The sequence below is a fragment of the Terrapene carolina genome, unplaced genomic scaffold, assembly GCF_002925995.2.
Source record: "Terrapene carolina triunguis isolate 2854851 unplaced genomic scaffold, T_m_triunguis-2.0 Scaffold175, whole genome shotgun sequence".
Classification (NCBI taxonomy): Eukaryota; Metazoa; Chordata; order Testudines; family Emydidae; genus Terrapene; species Terrapene triunguis.
In genome coordinates this window covers 3,365,796-3,391,421 of record NW_020664526.1, presented here as the reverse complement: position 1 = coordinate 3,391,421, position 25,626 = coordinate 3,365,796, and the positions used below count along the sequence as shown (strand labels likewise).

Here is a 25,626-nt window from a genome sequence, read left to right as displayed (position 1 = left end):
ACGTTGTAGCTATTAAAAACAAAAAGGGTGCTTAAAATTAGGCTCCAAAATCTATATTTAGAATCCATATTTAGGATTAATTTTCAAAGTATTGAGCATCCAGCAGCTCCCTTTGACTTGAACTTTAGGCATCCATTTTTGATTAGACCACGGTCTCGGACTGAGTTTGTATGTCAATAATACAGCACTTCGCCTTGTTGTAACAGAATGATTCAAGTTCAGTAACATCTGTTTTGATAGCTTGCTATAATGAAACCCAGCTGACTGCTGTCTCCATTTAATCAACAGGAATTAGTAACTGTAAGGATAAATGTGTATATATTAAAGATTGAATTAGCATTAGCAGCATTGCCAAAAAAAATCAGTGGCTGGAAGTTGGCGGTGTATTCATTTTATTACAGTGTATTGAAGACTCCTCCTTACTCAAAAACACTAAGAAGAAAGATGGTAAAATCTGAAATAATTTGTTGGGGAGAAGGATTGATAATTCTGTAGCTAGCTGCATAATTTAAATCAGAGATGTTTTGTTGAAAGACTCTTCAGTCATAGTGTGTAGTAGTGATTTTCGTTTGGTATGAGTTGTATCTAAAGAGAAAAAGCATTTTAAAGATATTCTGTAGGGCTGTCCGTTGCAGTTAACTCATGATTAACTAAAAAAATTAATTGCAGTTAATTGCTGTTTTAATCACACTGTTCAACAAGAGAATACCAATTGAAATTGATTATAAATATTTTTGGATGTTTTTCTACATTTTCAAATATATTGATTTCAATTACAACACAGAATACGAAGTGTACAGTTTGTGTGGGTTGTGTACTAATGTTCTGCATTGAGGCAGCTGCGGATGCTGCTTGAGGGGATGGGGAAGACCAGCCCCAGCCTGTCCTCATAGTCTTTAGACCCCATGACATAATTGAAGCCTGACATTTTTTGTTTGATCCTGGTCACTTGCAGTGACCCCTGCAGCATCCCACATTCCCTCAGACAGCAGGAGGGGCCCCAAGATCGTGAGCCCCTGACCATCTCCTTTTCCATTCCAGGACTCTCTCCTGTGCCTCTTACACTATCATAGAATCATAGAATATCAGGGTTGGAAGGGACCTCAGGAGGTATCTAGTCCAACCCCCTGCTCAAAGCAGGACCAATCCCCAGACAGATTTTTGCCCCAGATCCCTAAATGGCCCCCTCAAGGATTGAACTCTCAACCCTGGGTTTAGCAGGCCAGTGCTCAAACCACTGAGCTATCCCTCCTCCCCCATGACACAGCCAGACCATGTATGTCTACATTGAATAAAAATCTGTGGCACTGAGGCTCAGAGCTGAGGTCATCTGACTTGGGATCACAGAGCTTGGTCTGTGGGGCTAAAAATATTGGTGTATAGATGTTCCGGCTTGGGCTGGATCCTGGGCTCTAAGACCCTCTCTCCCTTTCGGAGTCTCACAGCCCAACCTGAGCCTCAGGAGCATGAGTCAGCTGACCCTGACCAGCTGAGGCCATGCCACAGGTCTTTTATTGTAGTGTAGACATACCCGTAGTGACATCTTACGAGCTGTCGCTCAACAGGAAGCTTGACAAAGAGACAGAAGATGGGAACTGACTATAGTCCTGGCAGCATGACGACATGAGTAAGGCTGAGTGTCTGTCACAGAGATCATGGAAGTCATGGATTCCGTGACTTTCTGCGACCTCCATGACTTCTGCAGCAGCCAACGTGGCTGACCCCAAGGCTGCCCGAGCAGCTGGCTCCGGGGCCAGCTGCTCCTGCGGCCCCGGGGACAGCCACACCAACCGCTGCTCAAGTGGCCCCGGGCAGCTGCCCCCAGAGTCTCCCCAAGCAGCAGCCAGTGCGGCTGGCCCTGGGGGCAGCTAGAACAGCCACTGCTCGGCGGCCCCTGGCAGCTGGCCCCAGGGACTGCCTGAGCAGTGGCTGTTGTGTCTGGCCCCGGGGTCCACCAGGGAGCAGCGGTTCCGGGGCCCCCAACTAAGATTTAGTCAGGGGTATTTACAGTAAAGGTCATGGACAGTGAATTTTTCTTTATTGCTCGTGGCCTGTCCATGGAGGAATTGGGAAGTATTGTGGACAGTATTTTAGAACAAGAACATAAGAACAGCCATACTGGGTCAGACCAAAGGTTCATCTAGTCCAGTATATTGTCTTCCAACAGTGAACAATGCCAGGTGCTCCAGAGGGAATGAACAGAACAGGTAATGTTCAAGTGATCCATCCCCTGTCGCCCATTCCCAGCTTCTGGCAAACAGAGGCTAGGGACATCATCCTTGCCCATCCTGGCTAATAGCCATTGATGGACCTATCCTCCATGAATTTATCTAGTTCTTTATTTAGCCCTATTATTGTCTTGGCCTTCACAACATCCTCTGGCAAAGAGTTCCACAGGTTGACTGTGCGTTATGTGAAGAAATACTTCCTTTTGTTTGTTTTAAACCTGCTGCCTATTAATTTCATTTGGTGACCGCTAGTTCTTGTGTTATGAGAAGGAGTGAATAACGCTTCCTTATTTACTTTCTCCACACCAGTCATGATTTTGTAGACCTCTGTCATATCCCACTTTAGTCGTCTCTTTTCCAAGCTGAAAAGTCCCAATCTTCTCAATCTCTCCTCATATGAAAGTTGTTCCAAACTCCTAATTATTTTGTTGCCCTTTTCTGAACCTTTTCCAATTCCAATATATCTTTTTTGAAATGGGGTGACCACATCTGCACGCAGTATTCAAGATGTGGACGTACCATCGATTTATATAGAGGCAATATGATATTTTCGGTCTTATCATCTATCCCTTTCTTAATGATTCCCAACATTCTGTTTGCTTTTTTGACTGCCGCTGCACGTTGAGTGGATGTTTTCAGAGAACTATCCACAATGACACCGAGATCTCTTTCTTGAGTGGTAATAGCTCATTTGGACCCCATCATTTTGTATGTATAGTTGGGATTATGTTTTCCAATGTGCATTACTTTGCATTTATCAACATTGAATTTCATCTGCCATTTTGTTGCCCAGTCACCCAGTTTTGAGAGATCCCTTTGTAGCTCTTCACAATCTGCTTTGGACTTAACTATCTTGAATAGTTTTGTATCCTTGGCTAATTTTGCCACCTCACTGTTTACCCCTTTTTCCAGATCATTTATGAATATGTTGACTAGTACTGGTCCCAGTACAGACCCCCGGGGGATACCACTATTTACCTCTCTCCATTCTTTTAACCAGTTATCGCTCCATGAGTGGACCTTCCCTCTTATCCCATGACAGCTTACTTTGCTTAAGAGCCTTTGAGGGCCCTTGTCAAAGGCTTTCTGAAAATCTAAGTACACTATATCCACTGGATCCCCCTTGTCCACATGCTTGTCAACAGAACTCTTTAGATTAATTTATGAAGTACCAAGACATGTAACATTTTATCTGTTTTCTAAGGAATATTTATCTAAAACAGTTATGGGGAAAAGGGGAGAAAGCAAGAGAGAGTGGTGAAGAACAAGAATACTACAGAAAGTTGGGAAGCCACAACCTTATTTTTAGGCTCTACTGTGGAAAAATATTAAACATAAAAACAATATCCTTTAGTTTTCATACAATCATGTTGCAAAGCCCAAACTTTTTTCCATTGAACATATTTTGAATATAAGGAAATACCATAGTTTCTCAGAAACCACGTTGATTAAAAACTCAAGGAATTTTGTCCATCAGTAGCATCTGAATTTTCAATCTAACCATTGACCACTTTGCAGTATTTTCAGGACTGAGTTACTTAGGCCTGGTCTTTTTGTACCGGTCTCATGATTTTCGTTAAAAGTGTGATTTTTTTTTTTTTTTTAAACCAAATTAGTTATACTACTACAACCTCTAGTGTGGACACCGTTATACTACTTTAAAGGTCCTTTAGATGATAAAGCTTTTTCCCCTCCTATATGGGTATAAACTATACCTCTATAAGCATCTGTATATCAATATAACCACACCAAGGAGATTGTACTGCTTTAACTATATCAGTGTAGTTGTTATTGCCAAGTGTTCATAAAGGGGGTCTTGCAGATGGATTTGAATAATGAGATAGTACTGGCCTTCTCCATCAGCTTGGGGAAGGTGCTCTATGCAGAGGTGTTGGTATGGAAGAAAGCATGAAAGCAAGCAAGGTTAGAGATGTAAGGCTGACAGTAAAATCACATATTTTAAAAAGATATGGTGCAAGTATAATGGAATATTTCAATGATGTTGTGATGATCATAATCTAAGTAATGATGACTATACTGTATCTTCTTTGTGCAAATTTAACATTTGTTTCTCTTTCTCTTTAATTGTTTATGTTGTGTTTCTTTAATAGATGAGGGTTATTACCAAGGAGGAAAATTTCAGTTTGAAATTGAGGTTCCTGATGCCTATAACATGGTGGTGAGTATTTGTCATTTTTCTCAGTTGAGACAAGGTAGATGAAGTAATATCTTTTATTGGACCAACTTCTGCTGTGTCAGAGACAAGCTTACACAGAGCTCTTCTTTGTGTTGTGATTTGCATTTTCTGCAAATAATGGAATTTCAGATAACTCTGTGTTTTGCTAAGTTGTAGGTAAGAATCTCCCATATCTAGTGATGTCACCAATGTTATACTTCTGTGGCTAAAGTTTCATAGGAATGTTCCTTTGAAGATGAAAAGATCTGGTCTGGAGGCTGTTTCTGTTTGCAGCAGTCTGGAATAGCCTACTCAGGAGTACAGACTAGAAGTTACACCAGTCACATGTGAAACTCTCCCTGCGAATTCCTCCCATTCCCTCTGCCTTCTTATTTCGTTTGGTGTATGCTTAAACATTCCTATAGTAAGCCAACGTGTTCCTGGGGAAGCCTAGCACGTTGGCAACTCATCCTGATTGGGGACTCCAGATGCTACTGTAATATAAATAAGCATTCCACATTCTTAGTACTTTCAGCTGAGATTAATCGTCGGAGAACCCTGATCTAATGAATCTAATTTGAAGTGAAAGAAGATCAAAGAATTCTTCTATTTTCTTGTTCTATTAAAAAATGGCTTGGTTCTCTTGGTTTGCCATTGCTACGTAGCTGATTTTGTGTGTTGTGACCATTCAAGGTGACATAGAGTATAGGATCGTGACTGAAGGGCTGTCTGAAGGCTTGGCACTGAGACTGAACTACTCTGGGATAGGATCCAAGCATTCCAGCCCTTTAGATTTTCTCCAGCACCAAGGTTTAGGTATAGAGCATCATTTTAAGGAGCTGTGCTTGCCATAGAACTAACAGGCTTCAGTATTTTCCTCTGTGCCAAAAATATCTGCTTCAGACTCAGTGCTTAATTTGGTGTCCCTCTAGCATTTTCCACACCCTCATCATTGAGCGTGGAAGGGGAAGAGAGCTAGCTTTCTATCTCGAAAGCCCTAGGTGTGTCCTTTTCCTCATTAAAGCAAGGACTTTCCACAATCCTCTAGCCACAGAACAGGCACTGCAGAGGCAGTGAATTCCCACCACTGTTCCCTTCACCTTATTCACAGGGAGCTGGACTGAGCGTTTAGAATGCGTCCTTAACATTTTGAAGACCATGAAGACTTTGGATTAACGGACAGAGACCAATATATGAGACAAGGCACAGGAAGATTATTTCTGTGGAGCGATGTTATCAGAACCATTTTATATCTTGGCTGAGGACTTTATATATAATGAATATTGTAATATGGAGAATTTGGATGGAATAACTTGCTGTTGCTAATCTATTAGAATTGTTTGACTTTCCTTTGACTTACTTACAAAACTAGAGCAATGAGACTCTGGTTTGGAATCTGATTTTTTTTTTAAATGTGCATTTATCAACATGCATTAAAAATGAGCTATAGGATCTGTTGGAGCTACATGCTGAATTGAGTTTAGTGATATCACTGTAAAATAATACAAATCTGTATCAAGATTTAAAAACCCAAGAAATAGTCAAATGGAACAGTTATCCTCCATACTTCTGTGAACATTTAAAAATAGAGAATACTTTCCTTACCCAGAAAATTATTGAGACGATGAAATCACACTGGAATGAATCTTTGCTCTTCCTCCACTTGCTTACAAAGCCAAAAACCTGAATATAACACTGAATGGGAAAGCAGCAGTGTTCCTGTAGTTTTATATCCTGTTCTGCTCCATTTAAACTGCTTCATAAGGTAACTGCCAGATTAGCATTAGTACTTGGACTGAGATCACCCAAGTTTAAATTTTAGCTTCCAGGAACTGTACAACTCATAATGGTTTGTTGGTGATTTAACTGATTTGAAAGGACAGCATTGTAATCTCTGTTTGTTGTTTATTTTGGCAGCCTCCAAAAGTAAAATGTTTGACTAGAATCTGGCATCCAAACATCACAGAGACGGGTGAAATCTGTTTAAGGTAGTTAACAGCCTTCTTTTATTGTTACTTCAAAGTTTTTGTAGAGATCATTACCCTGATACGTAATTCTCACTTCAGCACCAGTAGACAGATAATGTCTCATACTTAAATTTGATCCTTCGAAGCAAAGGAAACTTCTTGAAAATGTTTTAGACCATTGTGATACCAAACAGAATTGCTGAACATGCTATCAGTTGTAAAACCAGATATATCCAAACCGCATTTCTGATTCAGAAAAAAAAATATAGCAATGCCCTCTAATTATTCAGAACACATAGGCCTTTAAAATTTCTCCCAATATGCAGAAGATTTTCTTCCCTGCAACATAAATTCCATTGAATAACACTGATTTCCTGTAAAAGAGATTTGCTTCTTGTAGAAGAGAGTTTTAAAATCCTAGTTCTGTGTGCTTTTGACTAAGACCTGGCTTTGCAACCATTTATCTAACTAGCCAATTGTAGGATTTAAAGGATTCTATATCATTGCATGCTTGCTATTGAGATCTCTTGCAGAAAAGAACAAATAAACTGTGAACTGGCCAAGCATGCTACATTTTTGCTTTTCCATCTATAGCGTTGCTACTAGAGAGACGTAAAGATTGAGCCTGCATCAAATTAAAGGAGGTTTAGAATTTTCTTATGTCTAGAATCTTAAGAACCCATGTTCTTATTTAGCTTGTGATGTAACTATTTGCATTTGATCTTACACTTTCACCATTTCCAGATAAAACCAAAGGTCATTTTTCCACAGTAGAAAACTACATAGCCTCTATCTTTGTGATCGTTAATTTGAGGCAGAATTAACTTTAATAGCTCCTATTCTTCTCCAAAGTCTTCTACTTGGAAAATTCCATCAATGTCCTCCCTAACATTTTGAATTATAGGATCCAGGTGGTTTTAAATTATCCCACACTTTAAACCCCTATTTAGTTTAAAGCCTAAAATATTTTAAGTACTAGGAAACTGTTTAAATTTTCCAGGGGAAAATATTGGTAGGATTTTAGTTACATTAGACAAAAATATTGGATTTTGACAATAACAAACTACTTGTATGAATGACAAATTTATTAAATTTCAATATGTAATATAAAACTGATATGATGATAAAGTGTAAGAAAAATAACCATATATTATCCTCTCTTAAGATAGTCAGATCAAATTTAGCCTAAAATATAGGTTCTAAAATTAACTTTTTCAAAAACACGACTAGTAAAATGTTTGAGATTTAAAAAACAAAGATAAACTCGTATATACTCGTTTATAAGCCGACCCCCCCCCCCAGACGGATAAGTAAAAATGGAAAAATTTTATAACCCGTTCATAAGCCGACCCTATAATTCAGGGGTCAACAAACTTTGGCTCCCGGGCCATCAGGATAAGCTGCTGGTGGGCTGAGATGGTTTGTTTACCTCGAGCGTCCGCAGGCATGGAGGTAAACCTAAATAAACAAAGGCTAGGTCTACACTACGGGGGCGGGTCGCGTAGCTGAAGTTGCGTATTTTAGGTCGATTTACCTGGCTGTGAGGACGGCGGCGAGTCGACCGCTGCCGCTCCCCCGCCGACTCCGCTTCTGCATCTCGCTGCGGTGGAGTTCCGGAGTCGACGGCAGAGCGATCAGGGATCGATTTTATCGCGTCTACACTAGACGCGATAAATCGATCCCCAATAGATCGATCGCTACCCGCCAATCCGGCGGGTAGTGAAGATGTGCCCAAAGTGTCCCGGGGCACCAGCTGCTTACCCTGACGGGCCAGGACAGCAACTGGTGGGGAAATGTTTTTGGGGAGACAAGCTGGGAGTCAGGGGAGTAACCCCTGTGACCACCCCGGACATGACCCCACCCCTAGCCCGGGACCCCCACACTCTCCCCATCCCATTCCTTCCACCTTATCTGGGGAGGGCCAGGGGAGGATGTCTCTGGCCTGGCTGGAGCTGTTCCGGCAGACTGGGCAGTGCGGCTGCAGCCTGCTTCGGCGGGCCAGACCGGGTGGCGAGGCCACAGCATGTTCCAGCGGGCTGGGCCAGGTGGCACGGCCGCAGCATGCTCCGGCGGGCCAGGCGGCGTGGCCACAGCCTGCTCTGGGGGGCAGGGCCGAGCGGCATAGCTGCAGCCTGCCAGCCCCGGAGCTACAGCTGCTTCCAAGGCTGGGGGGAGAGCAGCGTGGCCAGAAGCGGAGAGACTTTTCCCTTCTGGCTCTGCTGGCTGTTCTGCCTCTCCTTGCTCCATCTGTTGGGGGGAGGGGCTGTGTCTCACTTCTCCCTCTCTGTACCCGTTCATAAGCCGATCCCCTTCTTTGGTGCTTCCCTTTTTTACTAAAAAAAATTCGGCTTATGAATGAGTAAGGTAATTTTTTAAAAATAAACATTGCTTTACAATTGTTTGTAACCTAAATATTACAGCATGAGAACCCGATAGTGAAATTGATTAGAAACTGATTATAAGCAAAAATCAAATGTGCGACAAGTTTGTCATTTTCCAAGCTAATAGAAATCCAAAAACAGAAATACAGCATAAACCGTGAAAATAAACAAAATTAATAAACCTGTTTTAAAATCCAAGATAGGGCTTATAACATATGGTAGATAAGGAAATTAATTTAAGAAACCCCTGTTTTTCATATAGCTGTGCTCTTTAAATTTAAAGATTGTAATATCTTTATGCACCATATTGGGCAGAAGACTATGACGTTTTAATAGGAAAGCTTGTCGTACCTTAAATATGGCAGCCAGGCATATAGTCTAGTAAGCTGCAAGGATTGTGCAAACTATTGTTTCAAAAGCATGTTCTATTTTCTGTATTTCTAAGGAGTTAATTATCATCAAAGTGCTAAAGCATTTTTGTGTGCGCTTCTTACCATGCTGGTTCTGTGCCTGTCAGAGTGCTCCATGGGAGGAATAAAGTGTGTGGTGGTGCTGCATGTCTTAGCAATAGTGCACATACATTTTACTTACAATAACACGTTTGCTTACATAAACTGGCTTTGGAAATGCAGAGCTTTGCTCACTTTTCTTTTAGAGTCTGCTGAAATCCCTGCATTGGTCTGATTGTGAAAGATTTTACTTTAAAAGCAAGAAATCTTTAAAATGTACTAAAGAGTGATGAAGTTTTCAGGAGTATCTTTAATTTTGATTACATTTCAGCTAATCCAAGTAGGAGAATACTATATTTTCTATGAGAGACAGTTATGTTGGAGAAATTCAATATCAGAGAATTTGGTACTAGATTTGGAAACAAAAGACTACAATAACTACTGCTTTTTATGGACCTGATTCTCAATTTTTGTAGACATATTTTGTGTCTGCAGTGGGTTTTCAGGAAAAAAAATTAGGTACAAAATTATTCCTGACTTATTTTCTACTTAAAATACTTAACTAGCATTTTTTCCAAACTTGAATTTCTATTTCCTAAATAAATATGTTTATATTATGGTATATGATCATCATAAGAACATAAGAATGTCCATTCTGGGTCAGACCAATGGTCCATCTAGCCCAGTATCCTGTTTTTGATCAGTGGCCAATGCCAGGTATTTCAAATGGAATGAGCAGATCAGGGCAATTATCAAATGATCCATCCCCTGTTATCCAGTCCCATTATCTGGCATTCAGAGACTTAGGGACACCCAGAGCATGGGATTGCATCCCTCACCATCTTGGCAATGGCCATTGATGGATCTATTCTCCATGAATTTATCTAATTGGTTTTTTAACCCAGTTATACCTTTGGCCTTCACAGCGTCCCCTGGCAACAAGTTCCATAGATTGACAGTACATTGTGTGAAGAAATACTCCCTTTTGTTTGCTTTAAACCTACTGCCTATTAATTTAATTGGGTGACCCCAGGACGTCTGTTATGTGAAATCATACTTCCTTATTCACTTTCTCCACACCATTTGTGATTTTATAGACCTCTATCATATCCCACTTAGTCGTCTCTTTTCCAAGTTGAACAGTCCCAGGTTTCTTATGGGACTCTTTTATGGAAGCCGTTCGATACTGTTAATCATTTTTGTTGCCCTTGTCTGTAGTACCTTTTCCATTTCTAATATATCTTTTTTGAGATGGGGTGACCATAACTGCACGCTGTCTTCAAGCAGTGGGCGTACCATGGTTTTATATAATGACATTATGGTATTTTCTGTCTCCCTATCAATCCCTTGCCTAATGAGTTGTAACATTCTGATAGATTTTTTGACTGCTGCTGCATATTAAGCGGATGTTTTCAGAGAACTTGGTGTAGAGAAAGTAAATAAGGAAGTGTTATTTACTCCTTCTCATAACACAAGAACTAGGGGTCACCAAATGAAATTAATAGGCAGCAGGTTTAAAACAAACAAAAGGAAGTATTTTTTTCACATAACGCACTGTCAACTTGTGGAACTCCTTGCCAGAGGATGTTGTGAAGGCCAAGACTATAACAGGGTTAAAAAAAAAACTAGATAAATTCATGGAGGATAGATCCATCAATGGCTATTAGCCAGGATGGGCAGGGATGGTGTCCCTAGCCTCTGTTTGACAGAAGCTGGGAATGAGCCACGGGATGGATCACTTGATGATTACCAATTCTGTTCATTCCCTCTGGGGTACCTGGCATTGGCCACTGTCAGAAGACAGGATACTGGGCTAGATGGACGTTTGGTCTGACCTAGTAATGGCCGTTCTTATGTTCTTAACTATCCACAATGACTCCAAGATCTTTCTTGAGTTGTAACAGCTAATTTATACCCCATCATTTTGTACGTACACTTGGGATTATGTTTTCCAATATGCATCTTATAGGAAACCATTCCATAATAAGAACCAAAAAACATGTAAAACTCACCTTAATAAATTTTATAAAGATTTGGTTAGGAAAACTTAGAAATATTTTGAGGATTACTATGTTTTACTCAAATATTGAATAGCCTTCTTCATTGTGATGTTGCCTCCATTGATGCCAGCTTCTGGCGTATTTCAGGAACCCTCACAAATATATAATTTGTGGTTTGTTTCATGCTCCAATATACCTTTTTCTTGAACCTCTGCTGTACATTTCTGATTTTTCTATTTGATCTCATCCACTTACTTTGTTGACCATTATTATTAATTGATACATTATATCAGAATGTCTGAGCCTGGAGATAGACAACACCCCAAGATTTTACTGTGTTTTGCATTCGCTTTTTCTGTTGTGGAATCAAGTGGTCAACATTGTTGAAAGTGGTTCTTTTTTTCCCCCTTGAAATTGAATCTGATCTTAGCTTGAGAAACATTCCTTCCAATGCTCAAAGAAAAATGTCTCCATTTTTTCAGAAACTCTAAACTGTTCTGTTGACAAAGAAGGTGTTCTTTTACATGAAGTGAATCTTTTCTGAGGCTGATCTCTCAATCATATTTGTTTACTGCTGTAGGATGTAATTCTTATTTTATAAGAGTTTTTTTGCAAATTCTTTTTATATACTGTATATAAAGAAAGCTGTGCACACTTTCTTCACCCTGGAAGGGTGAACAACCAGACAACAGAGTGGTTCAATCTGAACACTGGCATGTAACAGGGCTGTATTTTATCTTTATTTTATTATTGTTTGGCATTCCCATGGTCTGGATACTGTAGACGTGTATTAGCAACACAAACAGTGGTATAGTATGGGTAAATGGCAAATGCCTAGAAGACCTAGACTTTGCTGATATTGCATTACTGAGTGACATCTCCGAATAGTTACAAACACAGCCCATCAAAAACCTCAGACCATGCAGGGCTTAGAATTAGCGATGGTAAAACAAACATCCATGAAACCCAGACATCAAGTAGTAACATCACATTAGAATGCAAAAATATCAAGGAACAGTTCATCTATCTGGGCAGCACCATATTGGCCAATGGAGACCTCAAGAAGGAAGTGACCTCAATGGTAGAAAAGGCATCCATAGCATTTACTAAACTTAACAACGTATAGAAATCAGATATATAGCACCAGAACAAAATGGAAAATTTTCAGTTCAAATGTAATCTGTGCTAACGCTAGAGATGTTATACTGAAAACTAGATGCTTTTGAAAATAAGTGCCTATGAAAGATTCTGGGCATTGGTTGGAAAAACTTCATTACCAATGAAGAGATCTAAGAAATCACCAATCAGCGGCTTGTTTCCACCCTCAGAAGAAAGTACTAGACATTTTGGGGGCATGTACTCCAGATGCCAACACACAGACTCCCACATGAAGTTGTCAAGTGGAAACCAACTAGTGTGGGGAAACGAGGGCACCCAAAAGAAATCTTAAGAGGAATCTTTAGCAGGGAGGGCAGAACAGTCAATCTCAATACCATAGAACAGATGGACGCAGTAGCAAATGGCAGAGGAATGGAAGAGACTAGTTTGCCTCCGTGTGCCAGTGTTAGCCTGGAAAAGACGTGATGTAAATATACGCAGTTTATTGCTGCCAGAATTGGGTCGCATCTGTAGATAATTCTGAAAGTTAGTGAGTGCTTAGGACAGGGGTGGGCAAACTATGACCCACGGGCCGGATCCGGACCATCAGGTGCCGACGGGGATTGCCACTGCCGTGGGCCCTGTGCCACAGCTGGAAGCGGCCGGCACCACGTCCCTGCGGCCCCTGGGGAGGGGGGGCAGAGGGTTCCATGCGCTGCCCTCCCCTGTGGGTCCCTCCCCCCGCAGCTCCCATTGGCCAGGAACAGGGAACTGCGGCCAATGGAAGCTTCGAGGGAGGTACCCGCAGGGAAGGGCAGCGCATGGAGCCCTCTGCCCCAGGGGCCGCAGGGACATGGTGCCGGCTGCTTCCAGGAGTGGTGCGGGGCCAGGGCAGGCAGGGAGCCCACCTTAGCCCTGCTGCCACTCTACGTATGCGGCGCCATGCGGAGCCTGCATCCCAAACCCTTTCCCTGAGCTCCCTCCCGCACCTCAACCCCCTGCCCTGAGTCCCCTGCCGCACCCCGCACCATCCTGCATCCCAACCCCTTGCCCTGGCCCCCCTTGTACACCCTCCTGAGCCCCTTCCTGCACACTTCACCATCTCCCACACCCCGCACTCCCTCCTGCACCCCTGCCCCAGCCCTACATTCATGACCCTGCATGCAATTTCCCCACCCAGATGTGGCCCTTGCGCCAAAAAGTTTGCCCACCCCTGTCTTAGGAGAAGCCATAGAGTAGGATTGATGGCTATTTTGATTTCAGAACCTTTGTTGGAAATGGTACTTGACAATGTCCCAACAGGAATTTAAATGTAACTAAATTTTAAAATATACGTCTGTGAAATGAATAAAGCTCCTTTTTTGTATTCAAGGAAAAACAGATAAGTGTGATATAGAAAATAAAATATGCCATTTTAAATTTAAAAATTCCAAATACACCTCTACCCCAATATAACGCTGTCCTCGGGAGCCAAAAAAACCTTACCGCATTATAGGTGAAACCGCATTATATCGAACTTGCTTTGATCCGCCGGAGTGCCCTGCCCCCCCGCCCCCCGGGAACACTGCTTTACAGCGTTCTATCCGAATTCGTGTTATATTGGGTCGTATTATATCGGGGTAGAGGTTTATTAAGATGTGGCCATGGGAGTTTCAACTCTTCTGTGATTGTGGATGGTCTGGCTTTATAGTCTAGGAAGGGTCCCAAATTTAGACAAAGGAAATTGGAGTATTTTCTTATCTTCCTCCCCCTGCACTCTTTGTGAAGGACCTGCCTGTTTGTAATCTACTTATTCCTGAGCAGCACGGTCTCTCTTTCAGTCCGCATCCCCTGCAACCTGAAATTACATCTCTGTCAGTGACCCAGCCTGTTCTCATCCCAATTCCTGATGAGTCTGCAGACATGGTTCACCCTACACCCTTTGTGTTCCCTTTCCACTTCACTTTCTCCTGCTGCTCTTGGCAAGCATTCAGGTGTTTACCAGAGCAGCTCTGTCTCTGTTATTGTAATTACACATATGCAGTACCTGAGTGTTAATTGTATGTATAAGAGAGCTTTGGAAAGTTATCCTATAGAAATGTGGCCAGAAGACTGTGGAGGCAGGAGATAGGAGGTGTACTCACTAGGAATGTCTGCTTCCAGCTATTAAACTTAATGTTCACTGTATTGTTAACTTTTTAAAGTTAAGTGCATACCGTTGGTGTTTGTTCATCAAGAAGATACTAAACATCATGCCTGGAAGGAAAGCTTGGTTTGGGCAAGTCTGAAAGGAATTGCGAAGGGCTTGTCTACTAATATACTAGTGTGAAGGTTCCGAAGCGTATAACTTATTCCCCCAAATTAATTACCTCAACCAAACTAGAGATTATGCAGATTTAACTTTTTTTCTTAAAAACAATTGCCCCTAACCAAAATAGTTACATTGGAACAAAAATTGTATGTAGATCATGGTTTAGTCTATTCCTCAGAGCTTTGAGTAACATATTGGAACTAGTTTCAGAATGGTAGCCGTGTTAGTCTGTATCAGCAAAAACAACAAGAAGTCCTTGTGGCAGTAGAGGTATAAATACACAGCACCTCCTACTGATACTCACACCTTCTTGGAGAAGGATAGCTCAGTGGTTTGAGCATTGGCCTGCTAAACCCAGGGTTGTCAGTTCAATCCTTGAGGGGGCCATTTAGGGAATCTGGGGCAAAAATCTCTCTGGGGATTGGTCCTGCTTTGAGCAGGGGGTTGGACTAGATGACCTCCTGAGGTTCCTTCCAACCCTGACGTTCTGTGATTCTATGAACTGTTTGAAATGGGCCACCTTGATTACATTGAACTCATTAACACTACAAAAGTGATTTTTTTCCTCCCTTCTTGTCAACTGTTGAGAATAGCCCACTTCCACCTTAATTGAATTGGCTCGTTAGCACTGACCTCCCACTTGGTAAGGCAACTCCCATCTTTTCATATGCTATGTATTTATACCTCTCTACTGTATTTTCCACTCCATGCATCTGATTTAAGTGGGTTTTAGCCCACGAAAGTTTATGCCCAAATAAATTTGTTAGTCTCTAAGGTGCCACAAGGACTCCTCGTTGTTTTTATTGCAACTAGTTTCTGACAGTTGTGTATTCTAAGCTACTGTATCTGCGCTTTTATTTAGTTCAGGAATTTGGTTTTCCTGCAAGAGTTGATGACCTCACCGGTTGGTAAAAAGCAGCAAATCCCTCCACTACTCCCTTTAAGTGCTTCTTTTGCCATCATCTAAGGAAAAACACAATCTTGAATGTTAAGTCTTTGCAGATATGGTAAATGGAGGAGCTGTTTTTTTCAATTGTTTAAAAATCCATATGTATTTTGTAGTATGTGTACACATTACTGATATAGAGGCTTAAATAGATTTGGAAAAGCTTTTCCAAATCATCTTCACAGAAAAAGCTTTCTCGTGTGTAATATAGCACACTTAGGGGTTTGAACAAGACCAGATATGCGACTTGATTCCAGAGCATCACAAAAAAGGCTTTTGGATATTTATTTTATTTATTTATATAGTTTAATAATAATAATAGACAACTATAGAAGGTTCTAGGTGGCTAAGATGTAATTAATACTACAATAAAATCCCAACAGCATTAAAATAATCAATTCAAACAGGATCTCAGCCAGCCAGTTACTTACCAAAAAACCCAACCTCCTTTCTTCTCTTTACCATTCTGGGAAGACTACCCTCCACTATATCCAAACCCCTGTCAAAAGGATGTCTTTTGCAGCTTGTCCGGAAGGTCACTAAATTAGTTTATTTTGGGGAGGGGGCGCAAAATGAGAGTCCAGAGAAAGCTCCATGGGGGGGAGCATTGGCCTGAGCATTGGCCTGCTAAACCCAGGGTTGTGAGTTCAATCCTTGAGGGGGCCATTTAGGGATCTGGGGCAAAAATCTGTCTGGGGATTGGTCCTGCTTTGAGCAGGGGGTTGGACTAGATGACCTCCTGAGGTCCTTCCAACCCTGATATTCTATGATTCATAGTCACAAAGACTTCAGAGAGAACACCCTCCCAGCAGGTCTCCCCTTCCCCCTCTACTACCCCAACCTTTTAATATGGCGAAGGGGAATCAATTCAGTGGGACTTTCTAACCAGAGATGTACTCATTCACACCCACTCTTGCTTATTCAGATCTTCTTCACATCGTCACTCCCGCTCAGTTCTTTCACCACGGACCCTTTCTCTTGTACTTCCCTGTCCCTTCCCCTCATGCTGCCCCATTTACCTCACCACAATACTTACACTGGTGCCAGACTGGGGATGTGAGAACAAATCTTCTCACCACTCTTAGGACTGTGACAGGAAAGGGAGGTACCACTGAGATAGTGACTTTTTTCTCCAAAGAAATAATCTGGAGCAATTGCCAACCCTGTCCCCGCCCCCAATGTATTATTTACCCTGTCCTCTATAGGCCTCTCTGATTTTTATTTTTCTTCCCCACATCTTGTTTCAGACCTTCCCCTATTTCTCCATTCTCTCCTCTTCTCTATGCTTTGTCCTTGTCCTTTGGTTTTTTTTTTCTTTTTGTCACTCTCCTCACCTTCTCTGTCCCTTCATTTCTCCTTTCCTCATCCTTCTATCTGAGCTCTTAAACGCTAGCTTGGTCTCCAGTCCTTCCCCAGTTCTGTCATCCTCCTTTTGGGGCCCAGAGTGGCCTAAAGTGCCCTCTCCTGGCCCTGGGCCTTAGAGTAGCTTTTGTGGGATGAAACATCCCTGGAGCAGCCCAAATAGCCGCTCGGCGCTTGGCACCTGCTTTCTGCTGCTTTGCACCTTGCCACTAGAAGTTGGGTTACACTTTTAGAGTCTCCCCCTCCCCCAGCCTTTGGAGGGAGTATAAACTCTAAGGACCCCAGTTAAATATGGTGATAGGCCTCAGTTCTGGAGGTGTAGGGGGAGTGGCAGTTCGGGAAGCCTGGTTGGAAGTTCTCTGCCTGCCTAGATTCAGGCAAAGCAGGGAATTTAAAAGTTTTCATATGTATCAGCTTCATGCTCCATGCTCTGACACTGCATCAGGGAGAGCAAATGGAGCCAAGATCAAAGTTGCCACTCTGCGGGCTGGAAAGGAGAGCTGTGTAAGATCAGCCAGATATTTGTGTTTGCCGTCAGAGGTGTGAACCTTGGCCAGGACTGATGTGGGGCTTTATATGTGACCAGTGAATGAACCTAGTTTGAAATTTGAAAACTGGCAAGTTTTTGCTGTTCTTTTTCAGTCATTCTAATTATTTGCGTGAAATTTCTTTTTGAAAATCATTCAATAACTCAAAGCACATTTTCAGCTAGACCCAACTACAATCTCATGAAAGCTTTCTTGAGAGGCAGTGCTCCAGGGGATAAGGTGCTGACCTAGGAGTCAAGAGGCTGGGTCCTTTTCCTGGCTATGCCATTTACCTGCTGTGTGACCTTGGGCAAGTCGCTTCCTCTCCCAGAACCTCCATTTCTCTATTTCTAAAATGGGTCTCGTGATCCTTGCAGCCCTTTGTTAAAGCACTTTGAGATCTATAGATTTATAGTGTTAAGTACTTTTATGCTTTTTATATGTAAATTTATTTAATCCTGACTTTAAATCACTGTAAATTATCTGAACAGGTTTAGAGATTGTCATAGTTTTAAGCCAGAATTGGTCACCAGATCAACCTTGTCTGACCTCCTGTGTATCATCAACACCACCGAGCACCGGTACACTAAACCCAACAACCGAAATTGGACCAAAGTTTGACAGCCCACAGGAGACTAGACTTTTTAAGTGCCACAGCCAGAGAACAGGGGGAATTGAGATGCAACAGTACCTGAGGTCCCGCAGACAAATGATTAAATGAGATTATAGCAAGATAATCCTCAAGTGACCTGCACCCGCACAATGCAGAGGAAGGTGGAAAAAACCCAAGCTCTCTGCCAACCAATTCCTTCCTGACCCCATACATGATGATCTGTTTAGACCCTGAGCATGTGAGCAAGGACCAGCCAGCCAAGCACCTGTGAAACAGGACACTTGGTGCTACATCCAAGCCCTGGCCCACCAATGAATTCTATTGCGTTAATTTAGCAAAGTGTTATGAGGGCAGCAGCACTAAAATCAAGCTAAAAATACCATTATCCTTTACGTACTCATAAAAATCCTTTTTCAGATCATTCATACTTTACTTTCCTGCTATAAGAATATACTCCTGGGGGAATTCTGCACCACTACATAATGCAGAATTTGATCAGAATTAATGCTCCCTGCAGAACTCTCTCTTTTTTCTGCAGAATTTGTGATTTCCACCAAAATGCTTCCTTTTGGAGGAAATCACAAATTTCAGCCACCCAGGCACGGCGGTACTGCAGAAGAACCTCAGAGTTACAAACACCAGAGTTACGAACTGACCAGTCAACCCCACACCTCGTTTGGAACCAGAAGTATGCAATCAGGCAGCAGCAGAGACAGAAAAAATAAAGCAAATACAATACAGTACTGTGTTAAACGTAAACTACTAAAAAAAAAAAAAAAAGGGAAAGCAGCATTTTTCTTCATAGTAAAGTTTCAAAGCTGTATTAAGTCAACGTTCAGTTGTAAACTTTTGAAAGAACCATAACGTTTTGCTCAGAGTTATGAACATTTCAGCGTTATGAACAATCTCTATTCCCAAGGTGTTTGTAACTCTCAGGCTCTACTGTAGTTCATTGTGCTGTTGAAGTAAATCTTGAATCATGTGGTGATAGTTGAAAATTTTCTCTTTATCAGGGCATAGCAATGAGACTAGCATTAAGGCAACAGAAGGATGAAGATAATTAGTTGAGAAGCACAGCTAGCAAGGATTCATGTTGCCTGGTGTCATTACTAATGAATTTTAGGGAAAACATAAGGCATTTTATTACAGGTTAATTTCCTAATACTGCATAGCTATCCTTAGAATACTGGCTAATCACATAGTGATTTCATTGTTATTACCATATAGGAAAGCTTTGATTACTGAATCATATTATTTATGCAGTCAACTCTATCAACTCTAATTTGGGGGGGGGGGGGGGGGGGGGGGATTGTTTTTAAGATTTTGTTGTGGATTAGTTATGGATGACACTAGAGGTAGCTAAAATATGGCAAAATAAAACACCAGTTCAGTAAAACCCCATGAAGTGAAAAGTAGAAAGGTATCTGTAGCAAGATGGTAGTAAATTGGCAGCACTTTTTATTGCCAAGTAGGCATGGGGCACTAGCCTTTTATTTCTGCAGATCTGAGGCCTGGTCTACATCTAAAAATTAGATAGACCTAGCTACATTGCTCAGGACTGTGAAAAATGTTGTGCCTTGTGCAACATAGTTAGATTGACCTAACCTGGTGTAGATTCAACTAGGTCAACTGAAAAAGGCTTCTCAGAGAGGTAGAGTAACTACATTGGTAGAAGAACCGCTTCCTTGATGTGCCACTATAGTACAGACTTGCCCTGAGTGAAAATTTGTTCTGTTCACAAATGAAAGCACATTTACTCTTATCCTAATCTCTATTTGAGTACATCACATAATTGCCAAATAGTCTGGCACAATTAAGAGGTGTCCAGGTGTTTTCAATGAAAGGCTAAAAATTAATCTAAAAATCTGTTCAACTGTTTTTCCTAATTATTCATCTTAAAACTAGGTGAAGTATTTAAATAATGGACTTCAGTACTAAACAAAAACGTGCAGTTTGCACAGATTAATCTCTTCTATACATTATATGTAGGTATAGCAGAATCCAGCCATATGTAATTCATACAGCCTTTTCCACGTAAATTCACATGGATTAGATACATTGTGTGGGTTTTAGCACAAGTAACTTGTAAGGAATTCCTTTTATTCCTCCATTAACCAGTGTTTCTCAGCCGGAAAATGTGACATCTATGCTCTGGGATCCACACTGACGGCATCTTTACTTCCAAGTGGAGTTAAGGTGTTGGGTTTGATTCGTAAAGCCTTAAAATGGCTTGTGTCCTCGCCTCTTGCAATATCACTTCTTTCTTCCAACCACGGTGCTACTGTTGATCAGCTGAGGCCCTGAAGATGCAGATTGCTTGGCATAAAAGAGGAGGAGCGTCCAACAAGGGATTGTGATTCATTGGACCTTTACCTGGATTTTTTCACCTGGGTTTGACACACATTCATATTTCAAAATTATGGCTATTGCAAAATTCTAATATGTAAATTTTAAGACAAACTTAAAAAAAGTCAGGTCTTTCCTATTCCTGATCAACAGAGGCACTGAAAATGAAGCTCTTTCAACATAAGGGATGCCGCTACTGGGAAAATACATCTCCCCTTCCCCTGCCTTACCAGAAGCTGGGAATGGGTGATGGGATGGATCACTTGATGATGACCTGTTCTGTTCATTCCCTCTGGGGCACCTGGCATTGGCCACTGTCGGTAGACAGGATACTGGGCTAGATGGACCTTTGGTCTGACCCAGTATGGCCGCTCTTATGTTCTCATGAAATAGCCTACATTTTGGTGATTCTCAGGGTGCTCTGCAAGTCCCACCGATTCACCCAGGCTATAGGTGAGAGGGACATACTAGAAACTGCTTGTTTGTGTGTATGTCTGTGTGTACAGCAGTTAAGAAGGGACATTGTTAGGCTTGTTATCTCATTTGGTATATCTATACATGCTTGATTATATTTTTGTTTTCAGTTCTGTAAACCCCTGGATTTTTTTAAAGTTCCTTATTTTCGATTATGCTGTGAAGATCAGGAGTTCTAAAATGAAATTGAAAGAACAGTTAGTTTGGGGGCGTTTCCCCCTTTTGTCATTTTTATATGGATTTTTAACAGCTCAAAATACTTCATATAATACAAAAAAAGGTGTAATTTCTGCATCCCAAGAGAAACTAATTTTTTGAGGGATATAAAGTTTAGTGTTCTGATTTTTTGTGAAGAGATTGCAGTCAATAAAGTTTTAAGTAAGCTTAACTGCTTCTCAGTTTCAGATTGTATTGTATAATGTATGCCTCCTTGTCTGTTCCAGTTTATTGAGAGAACATTCAATTGATGGCACTGGCTGGGCTCCAACTAGAACATTAAAGGTACCATTTCTTTTTTAGCTATAAAAATCTGTTTTGATGTAGTTACCTTTTGAACAGTTCATATTTATAAAATATACGCTTTGCCAGGTTCGGGGAACAGTATTGATGTTTCTATAAAAGTTAGTTTAATATTTTTGCCTTCAGAAGAGCCTCAGTGCCTCATTTATTAAAACATGAAGATCTTTTTTTAGTACTTAGCACTGTTTCTTTTCTCTGCCTTATAATCAAAATATTAATTTTAACTTTATTTGTTAAAACCCATTAGCGTAGCTGTACAGACAAATGTGGATATAAAATAAAAACCAATGCTTTGGCAAACTAAAAAGCTAGTCATAATATTCTATCTATATTGTCTTGTAAACTGACTCTTTGCTACTAATGAAGAAACTTCATCCCATCTGCTTTAATGTTAGGCTCTTTTAGTGAGTTCTCTGTACTCTTGAACTTATATTTATAGGGCAACATTTTACCTGCTGAAAGACTGGTTAATAGTAAGGGTTGATCCTGCAAAACCCTATTCATGTGAATAGCCCTGTTGACTTCAATGAAATTCAGATTTTTGGTATTGTCTACATGGAGACTTTGTGCTCAATAAGCCAGGATGTAAATCTCCAGTGTACTAGCTTGCTGAGCACTGTGGACACTGCTGTCGCTGACTAAAACATCCATAGTGCACTTTGACGTTATACGGTTTGAAATTTTGAGACTTTCTGTAGAAGTTTCTGAAGAGGTGGATCAGTTAAATATCTAGCTATTATCTTCAAAGTAGATAGACTCCAGTAAAAAGAAGGTGTAGTGCACAGATTTTGTTCTTGTCAATACCTATTCAGGAAACTTGTTTCACCTTAGTGTTAGGAACAGTAAGCAACACAAAATTGCCATATTTGGGTATTGCACAATCAGAGCATGATCTGCTCCGGTAATAGGCCATATGGGGAACAAGCTGCATCCCAGCAACATAATAGCCACAAACTAGAAAGCTAGAACTAAGGACAGGTTTGGGGGTGGGGTTGAGAGAGAATCTCCCTACCAATAAACCGTTCATGTGCAATGTAATTGAACATATTTTATTTAATCTTATCACTGTTGTGGATACTACAAGACACACACAAGTTGAGTAAATACACCTCTACCCTGATATAACGCTGTCCTTGGGAGCCAAAAAATCTTACCGCGTTATAGGTGAAACCGCGTTATATCGAACTTGATCCGCTGGAGTGCACAGCCCTGCCCCCCCCCCCCCCCCCCCCCCCCCCCCCTTCCCCCCCTTCTCCCCCCCCTCGTGTTATATCGGGTCGCGTTATATCAGGGAGAGGTGTACATGTAAATAAGGACTGTGCTTGTGAAGCAGACACAATAGACAGTAAAATATAGCGCTCGTGCTATAAAATAATCACAATAATATATTTGGCAGATTGGAATTTGATTTTGAATACCAAAAGTCATAACTTTTAGAACTTTAAAATCATGTTTTAATTCTGCAACACCTCCACAGTTAAATGTTAGAATGTTAACTTCTTTTTCAGTTTTTGTCCTTCACAAGAAAGCTGAATCTCAAGCTTAAAATTATTTTTTAATTTTTAACATACCCTATTTTCTCTCTGTTTTTTAAAGAAAATAGATGAAGTTCTCTTCATGACACCTCAATCTGATTAATCATTGTTGGCTAGCTGGAGACATCAGCCCACACAGTGCTAGTGTCAGCAGTATCTGCATGCACTTTTTAGTATATTCCTGTTTTCACTACATACACCCCAAAGTTTTCCTAGAAATCAACCTTGGGCAAAAAAAATCATTGGATATGTAACTCCAGGCTCCAGCTTAATTTATGAACAATTTCTCCTCTTCTCTTCTGAGTTTTGCAACTTACTTTCTTAGAACATCTAATAAATCTTTCACCGTATAACTTGTATGAGAATAAGCACATGAGCTGGCAAACATGATTTTTATCAATATTTAAGGTCTGATTGCCCCATTACATTTTTTAACCTTGACCTCCATCCAAACAGGCTTTGTTGTGTCATCCAAAAGACCAATATTTTCCTGCTGGCTCAATATTTTCTTGCCCATATTGCCCCCTCCTTTTGCTTTGTTGTATCTATTATTATTATTATTATTATTATTTTATTTATTATTCTAACAATTTTATTAGCCTGTCAATTTCTTGATTTAATCAACTCTGTCACTATGCCTCCTTCTTGTTTCTTGGGGCTTGTCTTCACGTACAGAGCTACAATGGCGCAGCAGCAGCGCTTTAGTGAAGAAGCTACTACAACAACAGGAGAGCTTCTCCTGTTGGCGTAGTTAATCCACCTTCCTGAGAGGTGGTAGCTGCGTTGACAGGAGAAGCTCTACCCAGGGGGCGGATGGGTGGGGAGTTATGTCTGTATAACTGCGTCGCTAAGGGGTGTAGATTTTTCACACCTCTGAGCAATATAGTTATACCGATATAAGTCTGTATTGTAGACCTGGCCTCTGTAGCCTTGTGTTTTTAGTAGATCTGTAAATGGTCAGGTTGCCACCATTACAAAACTGTTCCTTTCAGATGCCATCATAGAGACTACTACTCAAACCCTTGTCACCTTGAGATTAAACTGTTGCAACACACATTGAGCCACACTTAAGATTACAAGGAAGCTTTGGCTCATGCTCATTGGCTATATAATGTTTTTCTCAGACATAGACTCATAGACTTTAAGGTTAGAAGGGACCAATATGATCATCTAGTCTGACCTCCCACATGATGCAGGCCACAAAAGCGGACCCACCCACTCCTGGAATAATTCTCTCCCTAATAATTCACCTTAACCCCTCAGCCACAGCTACCTGATGGCCACTGGCTTCCCTACACTATGATTCTCTTAGTGAATTATCACTTCACATTGTTTGCTCAGACCAGCCTCCCCGGCCCACTCACTGCTGTGCGGGGCTGTAAGTGTGTCCATTGCTGGACAGCAGGAATTCCTGCCCATTTCCCTTCCGGCTGGAGCAGGATTGGAGTGTGTTTGTGTTAATGACATTGCTGTAGATTGTTGTTCGTTCCCCATCTTGACAATTCAGACAGTCCCTTTCCCATTCAGATCTCCAGCATTTTGTTCCAATAGCAGGGGTCCGGTTTTCTCTGGGGCACTGACATGTTTCAGGGGGTTGGTGAGTGAACTCAGCCTTGCATTCCATCCTTGATGGGGCGGGACAAGGGTGGTCAGTTTTGTTGGGCCAGCAAGTTGGCAACCCTAGATCCAGGGGAAACAAACACCCAACGAGGCTGGCCAGGGGTAGGACACCAGCTTGGAGGGGAGGGCTGGGGGTGGCAGTGACATCACAAAGGCCTGTTGCAGGAACTCGGCCTATTGGGCAAAGGTGGTGGGGAGGGGGTGACCTCACAGAGAGACCCTGACATCAGCCGGGCAGGACAGAGGTGCAGGGCCAGGCCAGTCTCTGAGACCCCCCTCGGCTTTGCTGCCGCAAATCTCCTTCGCGAGGTCTCTCCTCGAGGACTGAGAGAGAATTAGGATTCACGGATGTGAGCATGGGGAGGAACCTCTGTGGAGTTTTCTCCTTTCCTACCACTGATTGTGCCGAAAACAAACTTCCCTTTTCCAAGGTAAGAGGCCCAGAGAGGTTTGGAACCTGTTCAGTCTGATCCCCCTGGTGCAGGCAGCATTCTAGGCCCAGAAAACACTGGCTTAAGGTGGCCGAATTTGATTTCCTGCCTAGGACTCTGACGCTTAGAATCCCTGGGGACATTGGGGTTTATCCTTTTTGGTTTCCCTTTTCCTCTTTCCTCCCTCCTTTCTCCTCTTCTCTTGCTTCTTTTTCCCTTTTCCCCGGCTTCCCTCCCTCTACCAAGAAGGGGTGTGTGTGGAGTGTGGATGGGGTGGGGGGTGCTCTCATTGCGGGAGGTCCTCACAAAGAGGTGAGGCTGGATCTGAGAGTGATCCCCTCTGATGGTGACCTGGGCCGTCCTTTGGGACATCTGGTGAGACCTCTCAGCCTCCCGCCCCTCAGAGTCTCAGTGCTGACTGGCCGAGCAGGGGGCTATCGCCAGCGAGGAGACTCAGGTCCTTTTGGCCTCTTTTCAAATCAGGCAAATAAGTCACAACCAATCCAATGTATGGGATTAATCTTGCTGCTATGTTTTGAGATCCATGCTGGTTACCCGTTGGTTGCTGGATGGAGGTTAATGTGTTGTTTATGACATAAGGATGAAGTTGTTAGGACCCTGGCATGCCAGAGTGATTTGTCATACACCAATTGTGATCAGAGGC

At 41.8% G+C, this 25,626-nt stretch overlaps 1 protein-coding gene across 2 annotated transcripts in view; it reads left to right on the top strand.

Moving 5' to 3' along the window:
• The window catches only part of LOC113406991 (NEDD8-conjugating enzyme UBE2F), a 135,075-nt gene that overhangs the window by 46,735 nt on the left and 62,714 nt on the right, over positions 1 to 25,626 (top strand). For both annotated transcript variants that reach the window (XM_029912064.1, XM_026654011.2), the window contains exons 5-7: positions 4,340 to 4,407; positions 6,322 to 6,392; positions 21,301 to 21,358. In XM_029912064.1, the coding sequence (XP_029767924.1) occupies positions 4,340 to 4,407; positions 6,322 to 6,392; positions 21,301 to 21,358 (197 nt within the window). The remainder of the gene's footprint in view (positions 1 to 4,339; positions 4,408 to 6,321; positions 6,393 to 21,300; positions 21,359 to 25,626) is intronic.